Source organism: Crassostrea angulata, chromosome 9 (assembly GCF_025612915.1).
Source record: "Crassostrea angulata isolate pt1a10 chromosome 9, ASM2561291v2, whole genome shotgun sequence".
Taxonomy (NCBI): Eukaryota; Metazoa; Mollusca; class Bivalvia; order Ostreida; family Ostreidae; genus Magallana; species Magallana angulata.
In genome coordinates, this window is record NC_069119.1 from 6,207,809 (window position 1) to 6,224,969 (window position 17,161).

General features: G+C 32.7%; 1 protein-coding gene across 1 annotated transcript in view; it reads left to right on the plus strand.

The window, feature by feature from the left end:
* Positions 1 to 15,995, plus strand: part of LOC128163278 (atlastin-1-like) — a 67,805-nt gene extending 51,810 nt beyond the window's left edge. Inside the window, exons 11-14 of the mRNA XM_052826821.1 lie at positions 2,394 to 2,465; positions 3,225 to 3,413; positions 14,175 to 14,246; positions 15,933 to 15,995. Coding sequence (XP_052682781.1) covers positions 2,394 to 2,465; positions 3,225 to 3,413; positions 14,175 to 14,246; positions 15,933 to 15,995 — 396 coding nt within the window. The remainder of the gene's footprint in view (positions 1 to 2,393; positions 2,466 to 3,224; positions 3,414 to 14,174; positions 14,247 to 15,932) is intronic.
* Positions 15,996 to 17,161: the final 1,166 nt, after the last annotated feature.

Here is a 17,161-nt window from a genome sequence, read left to right on the forward strand (position 1 = left end):
TTAAATAAATGAAAACACAAAGATCGAGTAAAACATAAGCGCTTTCATTTTCTTCAGATGTTTTACAATACTAACATGGTAACGTTTGTTATGACGTCATAATAGTTTAACGGCGTCTTCAAGTCTCTGAATGACGTCATATTTTCCCGTATTTTTAGATATCACAATACTAATAATAACAGATTATATAACACGGTTAAAACATGAATAAAACATTTAGAATACTCAGATGTTACATTAAGCTATTCAATTTAGGTTTAAAAGTTCTTATAAAATGTTTTTCTTTATCACGCCTTTCAACAGTATTAGAATTGTACATTTTATAGAACGGAAAAACAGTGAATGATTTTTTTCCGCACAGGTCAAGGTGTTCACTAACTTTTAGTTTGCGGTATTCCGGTTGGTTGATGTGCTGTTTGTGAATTCGGATTCTCTCCCGTAAGGTACTTCCCGTTTCTCCAATATATAGTTCCCCGCAACCTGAGCACGTGATAACGTATACTAGATTTCTGGTTTGACACGACATGTTGTTGTTAACGATAAACTGTTTCCCACCAAAATTAAAATGATGTCCTTGTTTAATATAGGGACAAGTGCCACATCGCGAATCCTGGCATTTAGTGACTTCAAACTCCGATTTGTGAATTCGGATTCTCTCCCGTAAGGTACTTCCCAATTCTAATTCTAATTCTGATACTGTTGAAAGGCGTGATAAAGAAAAACATTTTATAAGAACTTTTAAACCTAAATTGAATAGCTTAATGTAACATCTGAGTATTCTAAATGTTTTATTCATGTTTTAACCGTGTTATATAATCTGTTATTATTAGTATTGTGATATCTAAAAATACGGGAAAATATGACGTCATTCAGAGACTTGAAGACGCCGTTAAACTATTATGACGTCATAACAAACGTTACCATGTTAGTATTGTAAAACATCTGAAGAAAATGAAAGCGCTTATGTTTTACTCGATCTTTGTGTTTTCATTTATTTAAGTTTTATATATATTTCACCGACCACTGAGGTTTTTCTTGGATTTATCTATATATATATATATATATATATATATATATATATATATATATATATATATATATATATATATATATAATATATATATATATATATATATATATATATATATATATATATATATATATATATATATATATATATATATATATATATATATATATATTTATATATTTTATACAAATATTGACTGAGGTTGAGGGCAACATTGATTATATTAGCCCCCGAGGGACGAAATATTGCCCGACGCGAAGTGGAGGGCAATATTTTCGCCCCAAGGGGGCTAAAATAATCAATGTTGCCCGAAAACATAGTCCACATTGGTTTTGTTATAAGAAGAAACAAACCAAAATTTAAGAAAGTAATTGAAAACAGATCACCGTAATTTTTTCAGCTCAACATAGAATTCACGAATTCAATTTTGCGCAAAGTTCATTTCCAAAATATCCTCGACATCAATTGATCAGATGTGATATTCCACCGCCCGTAAGAATTAAGTTACAGATGTTCTATCTGATTTTACTTCAAAGTAACTCGCAAATCTTTATTTCCGTTATGATAGCAAACCGTCTCATTGCGCGTCCGTTGTTTGCTTGCTTTGACTGATTGCCTATTATGACGTCACCTTGTTTTGGAGTCGCGAAGAGTTATTTACGTCACCGTTTACGAATCAACAAATCAGAATCGATTAATTGAAAAAGAGGGAATATTGTCTAGATACTATTCCTAGCCGGTCAATATTAAAAAAATATTAACCGGTCAATATTTTTCGGACGAGCTTATATTACAATTATTGACTATTCGTCTATGTAGAGTTATATAGTGAGAATATACTACTGAATATAACAAATATATATATATTTAAAATGTTAAAATGTTAGCGTAAGACAATTGTAGCTATCCTTGCTGTACATTAATTTCACCAACAACTATTGACATATTTTTTACAGTCCTAACCAAGTCAAAGATATTGAAAAACCTGATCATATTGACAATTTCAACACGTTACGTTCATCAACATAGCATATATCTACACAGTGATCACGATGATCACACGAATTGTTAATGTTTTCCTATCAAACCATTAGAACATTCTTATTCGACAGCATTCTTTCAATGATGACATTTGTGTTATGATATCAAAAACAGGATTTTGCTAGTACAAAGAAATAAGAAATGGATGTGCCCTGTACATTACTTTTACAGGCGGGCGGGATTTTCCAAGTGACTTTTGAATGAAATCAGTGGACATGTTTAAAATTGTTCTAACAATTAGGAAAAAATAGTTTAATCTATTCAATTGATGTCATAGATGATGTGATAGGATTCATATTTACCATCAATTATTATATTTTAGGCCACAGCAGCAGCATGTAGAAAATCAGCATTTGAAAACGCATTCAAACAGTATGAGGATGAGATGGAAAAGGTAATAACAGTGCAGCTCATGAGTATTATGCATAAAAAAATTAAGTTGTATATGGCTTCACAAATAAACACAGTACAATTACAAATGTTTAAATTAAAAATTCGGCTAAATTATAAACATAGACAATGTTTCCCGAACAATACAATTAGACTGTAATAAGTAGATTTATTAAGTAGATGTATTAAAATAAGGCAAAAAAATGTCGAGTTTTGAACTGAATGTATTGTTAACAGATTTTTGAGAAGAAAAAAAACAAGGGATTCTAAAACTTTAATAAATTTACTTTAAGTGTTTTTTTTAATTAACTACACAACACTGGAACATGTTTGAACGTTATTAAATATTCGCTAAACGGTATGTTATCATGTATCTATTCGTCGGCCAGGCCTTTCTTTCTTGATGTTTACAATATATCATGCGTCTAGAACAACATTATTTTTAATTTTTTAAATATTGAGAGTATGGATGTTGTTCACAGGATTTTGATAAACTCCCGGGTTTTTCATAGTATTGATGCATTATACCATTTTTCGTCAAAAATGCAAGAACGTTGAAAAGGTTTTTTTTAGGAACGGAGTATTTTATGTACTCTAATATTATGAATATTTGAATTTCATATCTTATTTTTAAAATACTCTAAAACATGAAAAAACACGTTATTAACATCCTTATGATAAAAAAAACTGTACTTCTAAACACAAAATTGTTATAATGAGATATCTTTTTGTATAGTTTTTTTGTTTACGGTATTTTTACTAGCGTTTAGAAATGTGGAATTTTGTTTCCTTGGACGAACTGAAACTACATCACACACTTTCAAAGGAACAATCTTTGACTACATTCACGGATTCTCCCAGGATAAAAGTTGTTGAGCATGAAAATTCGTCTTTTATTGATCTGGAAAATAAAATAGAAGAAAAATACCACGCATGTGTAAAAAGAGTGCATGTAAGTACCTTTTCAATATGTCAACATGCGTAAGAAATATCTAATTACATTTATAATTACGTAACAAATATTCGAAAACCAAAAAAAAAACCCACTAAAGTGAAAGGCCAAATTGACCAAAGTTCAAAAGTACACACAACCATGTACGGACGTTGGTGTCAAAGGCAGCCTTCACTCGCATTAGTATCAATTATATTAGATATCAGACTTGATCTTTATTATTGTCCAATTTCTTCAATTTTTTATGTTGAACTTGCTTTGCCCCGTATCTCACAAATTATCATGAATATGCCTTCTAATCGCTTATAGTTACTGCAATTAACTCCGCCCTTATAAAACAGCAGAATAATATTTTTCACCTATCAATTCTGCGGGAACGGTGCATATTGCTTAATCAAATCCTTTCTCTGTGTTTATATCCCTCTGTTTATCTGTCTTAATCTCAGTTTAATAAACGTGGAAAGAGAATATTCAAAATGATATATATATATATATATATATATATATATATATATATATATATATATATATATATATATATATAACAAATAAACAGCAATGCCTTAAAGTTAACCGGGATCTGAAGTTGGTTGGTCACACGATCAAATCCTGGGAAGCCCGAGGGGCTTCTCGGTAGATTTGACCACGTACCGAACAACTTCATATACCGGTAAATTTTTTGACATTGCTGTTAATCAATTATATTTACGTTTGAAAAAGACAAATCATTCAGAACTTAAAATAACCGAGATTTTATGTTTACAATAATCCAAGCGACAAGCGATAAGCGCGTGCTATGATCATTGTGACGTCAGGAAAAAGTTCATACAGAATTGAACGTTTTCGCTAATCTATAGGTTCATATCAGAAAACATATTTGCAAATATATATATATATATATATATATATATATATATATATATATATATATATATATATATATATATATATATATATATATATATATAAAGCACTGAATAGAATCAACAACACTAGGCATCTTTAAAGTGTCGGATCTAATATATAGATACTAAGCCAGTAAACTGAATATAAAAAGCACTAAAAATGGCTAACGACACGAACAATAGAAATTGTCAAATTTTTGGGACAACCAGTCCCTTCTTCAGGACCAAAAAATAAATTACATGAGTACAAAACAAAGAAAACAAAATCTAAAGCTACTACTAAACTACTTAAGAAACTATAAAAAAGAACAGCTACATTATAAACATTTGTTTACATTCTTAAAGAAGGTGTTGCTACTGTCGCCGATCGCTCTAAAGTAATCAATCGACTTCCAGCTTCACGCCTCATTAAGTTAATTAGCTAATTAAAATTAACGTCCGAGTTAATAAATAAAAATTTGAATCCCCGTTGTTAACTCGTACGGCACTTATGATATATACTCGAATTTTTTATTAAAAAGAGATAAAATGAAAATAAATAAATAAAATTAAGAAAAAAATGATTTATAAATAAAAGGTAGTAAAGGAACTAATAAATGAAAGAGATGCAGTTGACAGATTTGATGAAATTATTATGTGGGTGTCAGGTGATGTATGGCTATTAGACGTTCATTGCGGTGAAGTCCATCTGTTTGTTCATGCCATCAGGTCTGAATGATTTGAGTCTGTGCATCCAGAACTTTTCCCTGCTTTTCCTCTCCGCGTCTGTCCAATGAGGATTATGGTCAATAACCAATACTGTCATGTCTTCCCATTTGTGGCCACTTGTATTAAGATGTTCTCCGACGGGCTCCTTGACTTTTTTGGTCTTTATGGTAGAGCGGTGGTTGTTGATCCATCTGCGGTGGTCACCTGTTTCACCAACGTATTGCTTAGAGCAGACTTTGCAACTGATGAGATAGGTGCAGTTGTCTGTGCGGCAAGAAGTGTTGCCAAATATTTTGTAGGTGCGACCCGTGATGGGGCTTTTAAAACTGTCCGCGTTGGTGCTGTGTTTGCACAAAAGGCATCTGGCATCGGAACATGTTTTAACACCACCATTTGGCAACGGGTTGTCTAATCTCGCCCTCACTACCATGTCCTTTAAGTTCCTCGAGCGTTTAAACGCAGCCGTTGGGTTGAGATTTCAAACGTGTACGGGTACGTGTACGTGAACTAGGGGAATCACCTAAATTCTTCGCGTATTACGTCATCAGTTTTTGTGACGACATGGTTTCTACACGTTCTCTAAACTTGTAGAGTGTCGTCTACACGTTAGTAAAAACGTGTAACTTTTTACAACAAATAAAATCTTATTGACGAGTGAATGTATTCTTGTGGTACATTATATAGATTTTTAAGCTTCATGTGCATAAAAATTGATAAGAAATTTGCCATTTATTTGGAATTAACTAAATAAATTCATGTCACAAAACTGCGTCGATTTACGTACACATGTATATCCTATATATTCCCAAATTATATTATATATTAAGAAATCTCAACTGATAAATTACAAAACCGTGTACGTGTACGTGTAGTATTAACACACGTACGCGTACCCGTACACGCTTTAAATCTCAACCTCTCTACTGATGAAAAATTAGGTTAAGTAGGTAGGGATTTTTTTTTATTTTATCATATTTTTTTCTGCATGAATCCTAAGAATGTTTGTTTGTGTAACATCATCTAAAAATGGTAGGATCGGGGCATTTTTGTAGGTTAGGTCGGGTAACCCTAAACACACAACATTTTTTAGGCCTTACAAAGATTTAATTTATGATGGGGTATGTTGAAATTAGATAGAATGATATATCGTTAAAATGACAGATGTCCTACGGACCCGGTTTGACCTGAGCGTAGCCTGGTCACGGTAAGATTATTCTTTCTATGTTGAAATCATTTTGAATTTACTAGGAATGCCGCGTGCAATTTTTCATCGTTATCATCGGAGTCTGTTGCAATATACATCACATTTCTGTACGTGTATATTTCATTGGCCATCTATAAACCACCCTGCAGATGTTAAGGTTACACTCTTAAAAGTATTGATTTTGACTGTTTGAGTTAAAGTGAGTAATTGCACCCCTTTTCAATGTGATTCGCATATAAATTTTAAAATCCTAATTAAATTACTTTTATCAAATATAACTATGCCTGTACGCAGTTCATTGCAAGTTTTGATCCGCCTGATGGAGGAATTTATAATGTAAGCTATAGTTTATTTCTTCGATCCTTCTTTTTACATATTTTTTTTATGAATCAGACTTTTTTCTAAGTTATAATATTCATGGAATTTAGAAATGATGGGGATGGTTTTTTTTAGTTCTTGAGAAATCAGAGAATGTATCACAGTAAGTACATCTGAAATAAATAAAAAGCTCTACTCCCTTCGACCTAGCTCTTTATTAACAGTTTATCTCCTCTTGGAAAAAATTAAAGTTTGTACCTTTTTCCTAAAATTGAAATATAGTTGTAAAGGGAAAAAAGAGGTGTTAGGTTACCCTTTCCCCCGGGGATCTCAACCTGCGAAAACCCAATAAATATTAACATAAACTATGAAAAAAGTTATCCCAAATATTAATAAAGACATCATAACTTTTTTTTGTGGGATTGTTGTTTGGGATGTTATTTAATCATAACCCATGAGAAGAAGACCTGGTCCCAGAATTATGAAGCAGTCTTAGAAAAAAGTCAAAATTTTTACACTCTTTTATTGTCTTGTGATTAAACAAATTGAAAAAATGAAATGCTAATAAAATGTGTCTCTATATTATATTATGCTGATATTTACAAATTTTAAGCGTAATTTATGATGTATTATATTTTTATTAACGATATTTCAGGTTTGATATTGGGTCCCTCCACTCCTCAAACAATCCTTTATACTGTCGGACCAAAATAATTACCAAATCTACCTTATTCTATAATAATTTAATGTGATAGACATTCATTGGCAATAGGTTCCACACCACTTCCACGATTTAAAAAATCGTCTGTTAATTTCAACAAATATATGTCTAATCATTTTTAGCTCACCTGAGCTGAAAGCTCAAGTGAGCTATTCTGATCACATTTTGTCCGTCGTCCGTCTGTCCGTCTGTCCGTCTGTCCGTCCGTCCGTCTGTCCGTCTGTCCGTCTGTAAACTTTTTACATTTTGAACTTCTTCTCTAAAACTGCTTATCCAATTTCAACCAAATTTGGCACAAAGCATCCTTATGGGAGGGCGAATGTAAATTGCAAAAATTAAAGTCCGATCTGTATTCAAAGCGGAGAAAACCTTGAAACTGTAGAAAAGGGGGGGGTGCATTTTTAAAAATCTTCTTCTCAAGAACTACCGAGGCAAATTCAACGTAGTTTAGCATAAATTATCCTTATGGGAAGGAAAATATAAATTGCAAAAATTAAGTGGTAATTTTGTTTCAAATCGAAGTTATTACGAAAATGATAATAAAGGAAAGGCGTATTTCAATCGGGCTCGGCATCCGGTAAAATGGGTAGGCAAGACTTGGCCTGGGCAAAACAAAAGATTGGCAGTTATTAATCTGCCAATCTCATTAAAATTTCAGGATATTTGATGGACTAGTATATTTGTATTCGCTGTAGATATTGCTGCAAAATAATGCGTATTTGGAATTGACAATTGCCGATCTGCCCTGGCATTTATTTTGCCACGGCCCGGGTTTGCATACCCATTTTACCAAGACTCGTATTCATACTTCTAAAACGAGGTTCTTTGTTTAAAGCAGCCATGACATTATACGAAAAAGGGTCGATCTGACTATGATGAATTTGCTTGTTGTGCAACAGTTCGCGTATGAAGGGAAGTTTTGAAACATGAAAAATATATTGGTGCCGATTTTGTGAAGTAAATTGAGGCTAAATATTTCAATGCGTTGACAGTTTTCACACATGACGTTGGTGTTAGCTTGTTCTGATTTTCGTTTCGTTTTCATTATTTATGCTTTGTAACCTGGAAACTATCGTCTGTATTTCGTGATTTTTCGTATCAAATCAATCAGAGACTTCGGTAAATCAAACAGTTACGTTAACTGTTTACCTGCGCATATTAAGCAAAGTCTGATGTAGGGGTACTGAAATACAATTCATTCTATCGGTAATTCGGCATTATCTTTTGCGTAATGTTAGATTAATGCAATAGGTTTTGTTGAGATGCTCGGCATTTTCTCTAGTTTATTCAGTTTAAATAGAGTTTAATATCGCTTACGGAAATATGTAGGTATATCCATGTATATATATATGATTCATTTCGAAAAAATAAATTGTTTTCTTTATTTGTTATACATGTAGTGCATGTTGTTTACAATTTCTATTTACTAACCATATTTGAGTGTTAAGCTTCGAATTATAAGCAAGATACAGAGAATTGCTCACAATTCTATGTTTGTACACAGATCTTAAAAGCTAAAGATTAAAAAAGTATAAAAAATTGTCAATATTTATTACGAAAATTTTCAAAATCTGTTCTTCCAGAAACCCACTTATTGAATTGTAAACTTAACCTTTTTAGCTCACCTGAGGATGGGACCACAATGGGGGGTCGAAGTTTAACATGAATATATAGAGTAACTCTTAAGAAATCTTCGTCTCAGAAACTAATCGGCCAGGAAAGCTGAAACTTGTGTGGAAGCATCTTCAGGTAGTGTAGATTCAAAGATGTGAAAATCATGACCCCTGGGGGTAGGGTGGGGCCACAATGGAGGGTCAAAGTTTAACATATGAATATAAAAAGTAAATCTTTAAAAATCTTCTTCTCAGAAACTAATCGGCCAGGAAAGCTAACACTTGTTTGGATGCATCCTTAGGTAGTGAAGATTCAAATTTGTGAAAATCATGACCCCTGAGGGTAGGGAGGGGCCACAATAGGGGATCAACGTTTTACATAGGAATATATACAGTAAATCTTTAAAAATCTTCTTCTCAGAAAATAATCAGACAGGAAAGCTGACACTTGTGTGGATGCATCCTCAGGTAGTGTAAATTTTAAAGTTGTGAAAATCATGACCCCCGGGGGTAGGGTGGGGCCACAATGGGGGATCGAAGTTTAACATAGGAATATATACAGTAAATCTTTAAAAATCTTCTTCTCAGAAACTAATTCGCCGGCAAAGCTGGAACTTGTGTGGAAGCATCCTCAGGTAGTGTAGATTCAAATTTGTGAAAATCATGACCCCTGGGGGTAGGTTTGGGCCACAATGGGAGGTCGATGTTTTACATAGGAATAAACAGAGTTATTCTTTAAAAATCTTCTTCTCAGAAACTAATCAGCCAGGAAAGCTGAAACTTGTGTGAAATCATCCTCAGGTAGTGTAGATTCAAAGTTGTGAAAATAATGATCCCCAGGGGTAGGGTGGGGCCACAATGGGGGGGGGGGGGTCAAAGTTTAACAAAGGAATATATAGGGTAAATCTTTAAAAATCTTCTCAAAAACTAATCAGCCAGATGATTCTTTATAATTGTTAAGACTTTGGCCCCAGGACAATTCTTTGGCCTCACGAGAAGGTTCAGAGTTTGATGTACGTTTATATCCCATATATAAACTATTGTTAGGGATCTTTTTTTAGATCTGCAATACTCAACATATGATATGACTATAAAATCATCCTGTTAGAAAAGGGACTAATGATTATAAACATAAGAATATCCAGGGGAAAATGGATTTTATTTATACAGGATTTACATGAATTATTGTACATTGTCCAGATAGTTTGTATTATGACTCCATTGAGCTGATTTTATCATACCTCTTGTTCCTCAGGTGAGCGATGTGGCCCATGGGCCTCTTGTTTTTCAATTGAGGTGATTTTTTTGGTTTTGTTTGCTTGTTTTGGGATTTTTTTTTCGGGGGGGGGGGCTTTGAAATTTGGTCCAACTTCCTGAATACAACAAGACCACTGGTTCAAATATAAAAAATGAAAAGATCAATACATGTATCACTATGTTTATCGAATTAGAGAGAGAGAGAGAGAGAGAGAGAGAGAGAGAGAGAGAGAGAGAGAGAGACAGACAGACAGACAGACAGACAGACAGACAGAGAGATTGCCAATCTGTAGTAAACAATAAGTAAAATTACACACCAAAAGAGCCCGGCTTTAAGTACTTCAGTACTTTGAGTTTTGTGGTTTTGTCCCAGTAATTATTCGCGAATATTTCGGGGTTTTTTTCCATAATATACTTGTGACAATGTAAAACTAAAGCTAAACTACAGATTCTGGAGAGTTTAAAAAGTAGAAAAATGTCCAACTTAAAGACAATATATTTGCAATATTATTGAGAGTCCAAAGACAGATTTTTGATATATTGTAAAGATAAATGTCTTTTTATATCTAGAAACAGATTTAGTGAATTTAAAGTGCCATTTTCTGACTTTTAAGCATTAAAAAAATGTATATTTTTATAATTTTACAAAAAGTTGGAAACATGCCAAATTCGTGACCTATCTGCACTTAACAGAAAGAATGTTTGGGAATTCTCACAAAATGATTTTCACAAGTGTATCTTGTTAGTGTTTACTCTAAATGACTTTTTGAATTTATATTTAAACTAAACTCAGAATTCTTAAAAATAATTTGGTGAATTATGCAAAATTTTATTCTTAAAAGGGTCAAAATGCTATTTTTAGTAACAGTGCTGTAGAACCAAGTTTAGACTGACCACATCAAAAAACATTCTGCGGCATATTATTTCATATAGATGCACACTGTTACACACAAAATATGAAGTTGATCAGAGAACCTTGCTCCCACCACCTGTTGCATGGTTTTCTCGTAGACATGCTCTTAAGTAGTTTAGTAGTAGCTTTAGATTTTGTTTTCTTTGTTTTTTACTCATGTAATACATTTTTGGTCCTGAAAAAGGGACTGGTTGTCCCGAAAATTTGACAATTTCTATTGTTCGTGTCGTTAGCCATTTTTAGTGCTTAATATATATATATATATATATATATATATATATATATATATATATATATATATATATATATATATATATATATATATAATTATAATTTAAAATGAGTGAACGGTGATATCACACAGTATAAATAATCAAAAAAGAAAAAGAAAACTAGATCTCCTTACGAGTAACGAGTAGGTCTTCTGTCAGATTTTGTTTTATGTGATACAATGAAATATCGATACTCTCTGCCAAATCTGAGATCCTGGTGAAACAAGGTGTTTTGTCTCGAGACCGGAAACTGGCGAACAGAAGTGATTAATGAAAATAAAAGCTAGGGTTTTTTTTATTTGCCTAGTGTACATCACTGTTTATTATCCTAGATGAAACACCAAAGACAATAAGTTAAACTTATTAAAAAAATGAATTGTATGAACTCTTCTCGTGAGTAACGGTTGACAAAGGAAACCCGTTAAACACATCTTCAATTGTCTATCATTCATAAATGTTCGTGTCTCAATCACGTACGGTGACTAAAATCTCGCTGATGTCAAATTTGTAAAAAGGATAGGTACCTGAGATATTTGATATTTGAGATCTCTCGGAGTCATTGTTTTTTGTCTCTTGACAGGAAACGGCCAAACGGAAATGCTCGGCGAAAATAAAAACTTAGTATTTTTTTAACATTAGACACTTGAACTTTATTGTTTATTAATTGAACTAAAATTGTCAAGGCAAAACAGTTAAACTTTCAAAGAGTTTGATTTGTTTTAACCCTTCCCATTAGGACCGGAAGTGACGGTTGACAAAATGAAAGCGATTAAAAGCATTTTCTATCGAATGTCTATTATCTACATAAGTTTCATGCATTGATCACTTGACTTTCTGAGAGTGGGTAAAACATTCATTTAAAAAACGCTTTCTGGGATATTTGAGATATCTCACTGGAAGTATAATTTTTTGTTTTTTTAACATCGGATACATGACATATGGAAGGATTATTACTTATATTTCAATTCTATATAAAACAAATTAAATGCAAATTGTTTTCGTACTGTTTCTTCTTATTATTTTTTCCACAAATTTTGTGCACGCGATTTCTCAAAAACTATTAGGCCGATTTTGACCATTTTTTCACAGATGATTGCCAGAGGTCATAATTCTAGACGTTTTTGAAATTTTAAAATCGTCACTTCCGGTACCGAGTTACGGCGGATTTTCTATTTTGTTACGACTTATTTTGTGCAGAGCTGATCTCTGAAACTATTTGAGATATGAATACGAAATTTTCCGGATATATAGTCTATAGTTTGAAGTTGTGCACTATTATATTGTTTAACGCCAGTGGCGCCATTTCTTTGACCTCGCCAAGGCACGAAAATTGGGTACGAATTTTCATTCAACATTTCCATCCGTTTTGATCTGTATCTTTTTATCAGTTGATAATTTGATAAGAGAGTATCGATATTTCATTGTATCACATAAAACTAAATCGGACGGAAGACCTACTCGTTACTCGTAAGGAGATCTAGTTTTCTTTTTCTTTATTGATTATATATATATATATATATATATATATATATATATATATATATATATATATATATATATATATATATATATATATATATATTGAAACACAATAAAATCCACAGTGGTCGGCGAGTTATAGATAAAAATTAAATAAGAAAACACGAAAAACGTTCAATATAGCTTAAGCGCTTTCATTTTAAAATCTTCAGAAGCTATATAATAAATTAAATAAATTGTTTACTGTTAGCGCTTTCAGCCATGTCGGCTCTTCAGACAGTTATTTTGTATAACTGTCTGAAGAGCCGACATGGCTGAAAGCGCTAACAGTAAACAATTTATTTAATTTGGACTATATATATATATATATGTGTGTGTGTGTGTGTGTGTGTGTGTGTGTGTGTGTGTGTGTGTGTGTGTGTGTGTGTGTGTGTGTGTGTGTGTGTGTGTGTGTGTGTGTGTGTGTTTTCCCTTGAACTAAAATGTCACTTTATCATTGGTTTAAACATAGCACGTGATTGCCTCATCTTTCTCTATATTTGTTCTGTGAGAAATAATATTAGGTAATATGGCCGTCATTTGTCGACGCTTCGCTTACTCATTTCGTCATTTCATAGTATTTAATACATAAACCGCATGCCGTAAGTTCTTAAAGTATTTGGAGTAGTTGCCTTTTGAAATTCTTTAAAATTAGAGTAGTTGCCCTTAGAATATTGACGTCACATTGTTTTGTCTCGAGCAAAACAAAATAGCAGCGTCGAAATGTGCTCAAATCTCTGCAGAGAAAAGGGAGAAAACATTTAGAATTGAATAGCAACAAAACATTGGTAAAGCAAAGATTAGAAAGGTGAGTTTTGAAGAGCTTAAATGAGTTAAATTGTATGATATGTTAGGCCTCTTGTACATGGCTTTGCGTAGATCATCGCTATTTGTGAATAAATATGTCGTTTGATAGTCCTCGGGAAAACAAAGCAATCATTAGGTTAGTTATATATTGGGTTGATCAATCTCATAGAGGCTTCGCCTCGCCATCTATGAGATTGAACAACCCAATATATTTCCGTAGTGAGTCAGTAACTAACGTAATAAATAATATTATATATATATATATATATATATATATATATATATATATATATATATATATATATATATATATATATATATATATATATATATATATATATATATATACACACACTGCACATAACAAATTTATTACAATTTCCTTTTAAAATGAAAAAAGAAACTTTTAATTCCGTGTAACTTAACATTAATTGATGGCTGGATAAAGTGTTATTTCAATTGTGAAAGCATGATTAGAGTCAATTCTTTCAATAATTCATATTTTATAAATTATTGTATCTTTAGGTTATAGCAGCAGAATACAGAAAATCAGCATTTCAAAATGCATACCAACTGTACAAAAATGAAATGAAAAAGGTAATACCTGCTCATTGTATTGATCTTTTAGAGAGAAAAAAAATAGAATTATAAAAAAATATAGTTTTGTGAAAGAAAAGCAAAACGGTTATAAATGAGCTATCTCTTTTATGTTTCTTGTATATTATCTATTTAATAGCGCTTCGAAATGTGGAATTTTTTATCCTTGGACGATCTGAATAAACATCACACACTTTCAAAGGAACAGTCTTTTACTACATTCATGGATTCTCTTCAAATAAAAGTTGTTGAGCTTGACACGATGTCTTGGAATGAACTTGAAAAGAAAATAGAAGCAAAATTTCATTTTTATGAAAAAAGCGCGCTCGTAAGTACCTCTTAAAATATGTGAACATGCATAGCAAATATCAATTCACACACACACACACACTACTACATAACCAATATTTGTACAATATTAAATCAGGGGTAAAGGTACAGGGATACAACATGTATAACTGTTGTCAAATAAAATCTCATACCATGGCATACAATTTCATAGATTCTAATTTTTTTGTAAAATACCATAGCATACCATAGCATACAAAAGGTTTTTACTCGGTTTAATGTTCTTTTAATCAAACGAATGAATGTTTACATTGCATATTAGTGGTTAACCATGGTTCTTATCTATTTACTTCCAAATGTTAGAACTCCTCTGCGTATGGAGGCGTTTTTGTTTAAATCACATAACCTACCAGAGCATAGCATAACATACCATATCAATAAGCTCTTCATTTCCATTTCTCATAGCAAAGCCTACAATGAAATTGACAACCCTACTTAAAAAAATATAGTCTTTATGGTTATATCCGTTTGTCCATCCGTCATAAAGTATTTTCACACACACGCATATGCTCTCTCTCTCTCTCCTTTCTTTTTCTCTCTCTCTCTTTCTCTCTCTCTCTCTCTCTCTCTCTCTCTCTCTCTCTCTCTCTCTCTCTCTCTACTGTAAATTCCTAATTTAAAGCGAGGAATTTAAATCCGCGTAAAATCGCGAGAAGCCCCAAAAGCGGATTCTAAAATCTCGCTTTAATTATTATGATCAATTGTGAACTCAAAGGATTTGAAATTCGCGATTCCTGATTTTTCTACCTAACCAGGTAGTTCTCACGCTTTATGTATGATTATTATACCATTTTAAAGCATTCGTTTAAATAAAACAGCAATTATCTACATTACATTTCATATTATTGTACTCGTTAGTCTGACGTTATTACATGAGAGATAACTCTTACTCTCGTTTCAGGCACAGTATATACAATGCATAAGTTAAAACGTTTTTATTGTAATGAGACACAACACTGTTATGGTTAAAAACAAATGATGCATAAAAATGTCCGATTATATTGATCAATTCTTGAGTCACTACTAGTATTCGATTCCGGCCATTGCCCACGCTTTCTTGATAAGTTCAATGTTTTCCGATATCTCGTCAACTGATTTCGTCACCCACTTCGCGTGTAGAGGTTTAACAACAGATAGCCGCAGGTCAAATTTAATGTCTTCCACTTTCACACCTTTTTTCATTTGATCCGCAACTTTGTTTTAATAGTAATTCTCAAAATGGGCCTTCATGTGTTTTTTAAACGGTGCGTTAATCGCCAAGTCTAACGGTTGTAATTGGTCGGTGCAACTGGCAGGGAAAAACACAACATGAATATTATTCTTCTGTAATTTGTTTAGAAACTGCTCCCCCCGATGAGCAGCATAAACATCAAAGATAACAAAGATGACAAAGAAAGATAACTCTTTTTATTTCGGAATACAACATTACACCGGTTTCGGTTTTTACTGTTAGTTAACAAGACCAGACGCGAATAATAAGTCCAACGCAATGTGGGATCGCGGTTTTAAGTTCTCGCGATTTGATACAGAACAGTCGGATCGCGGAATTAAGTACTCGCGTAAAATAAGGAATTTACAGTATCTCTCTCTCTCTTTATTTCTCTCTCTCTCTCTCTCTCTCTCTCTCTCTCTCTCTCTCTCAATAAATGACTTTGTTTTGCCTCGGACTAAACTCAAGGGTGAAACCAAGCCGTCTATGGACTTTACCGACCCCACAAATTTCTGCACATATTCAATAACAAACCTTATAAGTAATATTGTACTGTTGTCAAAAGTAATTTATGTTGGAGTTGGGTACACCAACTTTAATAAGACGTATCGATTGTGGTCAATTCGAGTTGAGTTTCATTTTATCTAGTTAGATTATCATTTACGTCCATAGGGTAGCTGGTTTGTTCAGTGATTAGAGAAGATATTTTTTGTACTGCAGATGTTATTAGTTTTTCAACTGTTGATGAATTAATAACATCAGCAGTAAAACTACATTTTCTCTTGCCAGCTACATGTACCATATCACTGTGTAGAAACAGACTAGGGTAACGCACTTTACCCTAGTCCATGATGGCGAAAGGGAAGCACGCTTCAAATTTTTTCGCACACGTATTCTCCTTTTCCATGGTTGATTCTAAAAATCATTGCGCAGTAAATGGTGGCCGGTGTTAGTTTTGAATGTCCACTCGTAAATCTGTCTTAAATTGCTCATACTTGTACAGATAACGCTTTGCGAAGACTGCTCCAAACTAGAGTAAAGTTGATAACGCGTATTTTGCGATTAGGGTCAATTATTTCTGTGACTAGGGTAAAGTTATTTGTTTTGCATAGTTTGACTTTGTTACTGCTTTTGAAAATTTATCGATTTGAAATAGACCTTTTTTCGATATCCATCACTGCTACTGTCGTTTTAAAAGACGTCACACCGATTGACGATATTTTTAAAGTATCGGATGTACAATTGAGACTGAAGCCTCGTGATATTCCGTTATGATCTCGGTAGATTACGGAGAATGGGAGATTGGAATAAATTTTCTAAATGTCGAAATATTTCTATTTTACATAATAAACAGTGA